Source organism: Hyperolius riggenbachi, chromosome 10 (assembly GCF_040937935.1).
Source record: "Hyperolius riggenbachi isolate aHypRig1 chromosome 10, aHypRig1.pri, whole genome shotgun sequence".
Classification (NCBI taxonomy): domain Eukaryota; kingdom Metazoa; phylum Chordata; class Amphibia; order Anura; family Hyperoliidae; genus Hyperolius; species Hyperolius riggenbachi.
In genome coordinates this window covers 240,294,016-240,300,015 of record NC_090655.1, presented here as the reverse complement: position 1 = coordinate 240,300,015, position 6,000 = coordinate 240,294,016, and the positions used below count along the sequence as shown (strand labels likewise).

The window sequence follows — 6,000 nt, the reverse complement described above, 5'->3', positions numbered from 1 at the left end:
AACTACAAAACCATAAAAAAAAAAAAAAGGTTTAATTTTTCTGAGGTGCCCGGGTTGAAAACTGTGTTGTCCCAGTTGTGTATTGGACACAATGTGGGCTGCACGACCGCTGTCTGGGACCTCCTGCCTGCTGTGTTTATTTACAGCCCTGGTATCACCGCTAGGTACCAGGGCTATTATGTCACGCTGCCTGCCTCATTGACTGCCTGCTGCCACACACTCATCCTCCTCCTCCTGCTGCTGAATTTACCTCCTGCTGTCTGTGTGTTTCCACTGCCAGGGAGCACATACAATGGCGCTTCCAACATGCGTGCGCCACCAGCTATTTGTTACGCTCAAAAATAGCTGCATTTCTTTAAAAAAAAAAAATTTGAAAAGAGAAATAAGTGAAGAAGAAGACGATATAGAAGAAGATGAAGAAGATGAAGAAGAAGAAGATGAAGAAGAAGAAGAAGAAGAAGATGAAGAAGAAGAAGAAGAAGAAGAAGGAGAAGAAGATGAAGATGAAGAAGAAGAAGATGAAGAAGAAGAAGATGAAGAAGATGAAGAAGATGAAGAAGATGAAGATGAAGAAGATGAAGAAGAAGAAGATGAAGAAGAAGAAGATGAAGAAGAAGAAGATGAAGATGATGAAGAAGAAGATGATGAAGAAGATGAAGATGAAGAAGATGAAGAAGATGAAGAAGATGAAGAAGAAGAAGAAGATGAAGAAGATGAAGATGAAGAAGATGAAGAAGATGAAGAAGAAGAAGATGAAGATGATGAAGAAGAAGAAGATGAAGATGATGAAGAAGAAGAAGATGAAGATGATGAAGAAGAAGAAGATGAAGAAGATGAAGAAGATGAAGATGAAGAAGATGAAGAAGATGAAGAAGAAGAAGATGATGAAGAAGAAGAAGAAGATGAAGAAGAAGATGAAGAAGATGAAGAAGATGAAGAAGAAGAAGAAGATGAAGAAGATGAAGACGAAGAAGATGAAGAAGAAGAAGAAGATGAAGAAGATGAAGAAGATGAAGAAGAAGATGAAGAAGAAGATGAAGAAGAAGATGAAGAAGAAGATGAAGAAGATGAAGAAAAAGAAGATGAAGAAGAAGAAGATGATGATGAAGAAGATGAAGAAGAAGAAGATGAAGAAGATGAAGAAGATGAAGAAGATGAAGATGAAGAAGATGAAGAAGAAGAAGATGAAGAAGAAGAAGATGAAGAAGAAGAAGATGATGAAGAAGAAGATGATGAAGAAGATGAAGATGAAGAAGATGAAGAAGATGAAGAAGATGAAGAAGAAGAAGAAGAAGATGAAGAAGATGAAGATGAAGAAGATGAAGAAGATGAAGAAGAAGAAGATGAAGATGATGAAGAAGAAGAAGATGAAGATGATGAAGAAGAAGAAGATGAAGATGATGAAGAAGAAGAAGATGAAGAAGATGAAGAAGATGAAGATGAAGAAGATGAAGAAGATGAAGAAGAAGAAGATGATGAAGATGAAGAAGAAGATGAAGAAGAAGATGAAGAAGAAGATGAAGAAGAAGATGAAGAAGATGAAGAAAAAGAAGATGAAGAAGAAGAAGATGATGATGAAGAAGATGAAGAAGAAGAAGATGAAGAAGATGAAGAAGATGAAGAAGATGAAGATGAAGAAGATGAAGAAGAAGAAGATGAAGAAGAAGAAGATGATGAAGAAGAAGATGATGAAGAAGATGAAGATGAAGAAGATGAAGAAGATGAAGAAGATGAAGAAGAAGAAGAAGAAGAAGATGAAGAAGATGAAGATGAAGAAGATGAAGAAGATGAAGAAGAAGAAGATGAAGATGATAAAGAAGAAGAAGATGAAGATGATGAAGAAGAAGAAGATGAAGATGATGAAGAAGAAGAAGATGAAGAAGATGAAGAAGATGAAGATGAAGAAGATGAAGAAGATGAAGAAGAAGAAGATGATGAAGAAGAAGAAGAAGATGAAGAAGAAGATGAAGAAGATGAAGAAGATGAAGAAGAAGAAGAAGATGAAGAAGATGAAGACGAAGAAGATGAAGAAGAAGAAGAAGATGAAGAAGATGAAGAAGATGAAGAAGAAGATGAAGAAGAAGATGAAGAAGAAGATGAAGAAGAAGATGAAGAAGATGAAGAAAAAGAAGATGAAGAAGAAGAAGATGATGATGAAGAAGATGAAGAAGAAGAAGAAGAAGACAATATAAAAGAAGAAGAAGATATAGAAGAAGATATAGAAGAAGATATAGAAGAAGAAGATATAGAAGAAGAAGAAGAATAAGAAGAAGATATAGAAGATAAAGAAGAAGAAGAAGAAGTATATACAGTACTGAACAAATTTCTGGACACAACTTCTCTTTTCAACTTTTTTTTTTTAAAGGAACATCCCCACATAATCACTTGCTGTTGTTACTTGGAAAAAAAGAGGTTTCTTGCATCATTCACCCTCAAAACAAGTGTTGGAAGCTATTTAAGGCCATTTCGAATAGTCAGCTCGAATAATGAGCTCGAATACCGACTCGAATAGTGAGCTCGAATTCCGAGGTCGAATCGAATAGTAAAAATTATTCGACTCGAATATTCGACTGATCTCGAATAATTTACTATTCGAATTCGACCTAACTCGAATTTTGAAAAGGGGTATTTGAGCACCACTACTGGTAATAATCACTTCTATAGATACTTTAAATAGTAGTGATCACTAACAAACTGTTCCCCATCCCCTTCTAGCTCCTCTGACACTGTGGTTGTCCTTGGCAGGATTTGGTGCGCCGTATAAATTGGTATGTATAGAGTGCTTGGGGGGCCCTATTGTAAAACTTGCATCGGGGCCCACAGCTCCTTAGCTACGCCACTGCTGGAGCTCAAACAAGCTCTGTCTGTAATTCGTCCATTAATGTTCTCACAAAATGTTACTGCACATGCAGGTTGCAAACTACACTTCCCTATGCCCAGGCAGAAGGGGACCTTTCAGCCTACATGGGTTGTATATAGAAATAGTGGAGCTAGGTAAAGGGGGCAATACAAAAACATGTTTTCCTGAGCCTCACAGGAGACTTTTAGTGCTCACAGTTGCCAATACACTCGCCCTGAGCGATATCTGGAGAAGTTGCCGTGTGCGTAGTTACTCTGCGTGAAAGGGTATGAATTGCTGCTCTGGGTCACATGATCTGAATAAGGCTCAACACACACCATACAATCTAGGTTGTTCAATCTTACCACTTTCATGTAGTATAAGAGCTTATCCAATGAATCTTTCAAGGTATTTTCAATCTGTTGGCCCTTATACTACGTAGATTTGGTAAATCTGTACAACCAAGATTGTATGGTGTGTGTTGAGCTTAACATGATCTCTTTCTACCATCCGGTGATCCGTGCGGCTGGTATTCTCTATCATTTAGCTCTCAGCATTAAAGTTTTACGCAGCAAATTCAGCAATTCCTGTGAGAAGTTGTCAGGGAATCCTCATTACAATCTGAAATGAGCCATTATAATAGTCAGGCGCGTTTATTATAGACGAAAGGAGAACTGAAATCTAATTAGTCGATATTTCCAAATATTCCGCGCATGATAACGGTCCTTCCCGCCACTTTATAGATCTCCACCAACTATTAGAGTTGGGCCGAACCTCCGATTTTAGGTTCGCGAACCTGGTTCGTGAACTTCCGCGGAAGGTTCGGTTCGCGTTAAAGTTCGCGAACCGCAATAGACTTCAATGGGGATGCGAACTTTGAAAAAAAAAAAAATTATGCTGGCCACAAAAGTGATGGAAAAGATGTTTCAAGGGGTCTAACACCTGGAGGGGGGCATGGCGGAGTGGGATACATGCCAAAAGTCCCCGGGAAAAATCTGGATTTGACGCAAAGCAGCGTTTTAAGGGCAGAAATCACATTGAATGCTAAATGACAGGCCTAAAGTGCTTTAAAACATCTTGCATGTGTATACATCAATCAGGTAGTGTAATTAAGGTACTGCTTCACACTGACACACCAAACTCACCGTGTAACGCACCGCAAACAGCTGTTTGTGTAGTGACGGCCGTGCTGGACTGGTGCGCACCATGGCGAGAGTGCAGAACAGGTATGCAGTGGCGGGTTCACTGAACACAACAGGTATGCAGTGGCGGGTTCACAGCACAGGTATGCAGTGGTGGGTTCACTGAACAGGTATGCAGTGGTGGGTTCACAGCACAGGTATGCAGTGGTGGGTTCACAGAACAGGTATGCAGTGGTGGGTTCACAGCACAGGTATGCAGTGGTGGGTTCACAGCACAGGTATGCAGTGGTGGGTTCACTGAACAGGTATGCAGTGGTGGGTTCACAGAACAGGTATGCAGTGGCAGGTTCACTGAACAGGTATGCAGTGGTGGGTTCACTGAACAGGTATGCAGTGGTGGGTTCACTGAACAGGTATGCAGTGGTGGGTTCACAGAACAGGTATGCAGTGGCAGGTTCACTGAACAGGTATGCAGTGGTGGGTTCACAGCACAGGTATGCAGTGGTGGGTTCACTGAACAGGTATGCAGTGGTGGGTTCACAGCACAGGTATGCAGTGGTGGGTTCACAGAACAGGTATGCAGTGGTGGGTTCACAGCACAGGTATGCAGTGGTGGGTTCACAGCACAGGTATGCAGTGGTGGGTTCACAGTACAGGTATGCAGCCAGACAGGAACAAGTTAAGCCTAACTAATCTTTCCCTGAGAGACAGTCTGCAGCAGCTCGCCCTACTCTCACTAACGCAGGCAGCACACGAGTGACCGTAATGGCCGCTGCTGCCTGCCTTATATAAGGGGGGGTGGGGCTCCAGGGGCTAGTGTAGCCTAATTGGCTACACTGGGCCTGCTGACTGTGATGTAGAGGGTCAAAGTTGACCCTCCATGTGCATTATGGGGCGAACCGAACTTCCGCAAAGGTTCGCCTGCGGGACGCGAACGTGAACCACTGAAGTTCACATGGAACCGTTCGCAGGCGAACCGTTCGGCCCAACTCTACCAACTATACACTCCTAGATTCGATCGGTCATCCTCCTCCTACAATAAACATTACTGCCGCATGTGGTCTCTTCTGCTAGCATCTCCCTCATTCCCAACCTTACGGTTATTCCAGCATCTGCTTGGAAATACAACACACTCTCAGCAGGTATCCTCCACTGCAATTATCCTGTGTCGTCACCACTTACCGCTACAATGGTAACATGGAAGCAGCTGGTGATCGGGAAGATGAGCGGGGATGATGGAATAAGCAAGCTACCGGATTACTTAGTATAATAATTTCCCAGCACTTTCATGGATAAGGTGGGTGGCCCTGAAAAGGGCCTTTTGTACAGCATGGCTGGTAAGGGGACAGACTCGCTTAGCCTCCGAAGCCGTAGAGGGTGCGCCCCTGGCGCTTGAGGGCGTACACCACATCCATGGCGGTGACCGTCTTCCTCTTGGCGTGCTCGGTGTAGGTGACGGCGTCCCGGATGACGTTCTCCAGGAAAACCTTCAGCACTCCGCGGGTCTCCTCATAGATGAGGCCGGAGATGCGCTTGACACCCCCTCTGCGGGCCAGTAGTGTTGTCCGGATCATGAACGATTCTGATCTTTGATCCGAATCTATTTTGTGAGTCGAATCATCCGAATCATCAAAATGAGTGATTCGGATCAAAAAGGGGGCGGGGCACGGAGCAACACGCCCCCTCTCAGCGGGCTCCTGGAAGCAGAGCAGGGATGGATCGCTGAGTTGGAGGGGAGGCAGCCTTGCAGGGACAGGTAGATGAGAGAGAGGGGACATGGGTGCCACTGCCAGATATGTGTAGAGCACACATACTGGCTGCAATGTGCTGCTCATTATAGGCTGGCTGTTCCGTAGTGCTGCACAGTGATCGCATTGGAAACTTTTGGCTCAGCTCAGTAACTTTGCAAGCACTGTGATTGAAAGGCAGTATGATCCTCCTGCACTCGGCACTAAACAGCTGCACTTCACTACTGGGAATGCTTCTGGGAATGCTTTCTTTCACTGTGCAACGTTTCCA

At 43.2% G+C, this 6,000-nt stretch overlaps 1 protein-coding gene across 1 annotated transcript; it reads left to right on the top strand.

Moving 5' to 3' along the window:
• Window positions 1-571: 571 nt before the first annotated feature.
• LOC137535031 (uncharacterized) lies at window positions 572-1,207 on the top strand (the record flags this gene model as incomplete). Its single annotated transcript, XM_068256794.1, has 1 exon — window positions 572-1,207. A coding segment is annotated over one exon (636 nt), but the record flags the coding sequence as incomplete, so codon positions are not given.
• Window positions 1,208-6,000: the final 4,793 nt, after the last annotated feature.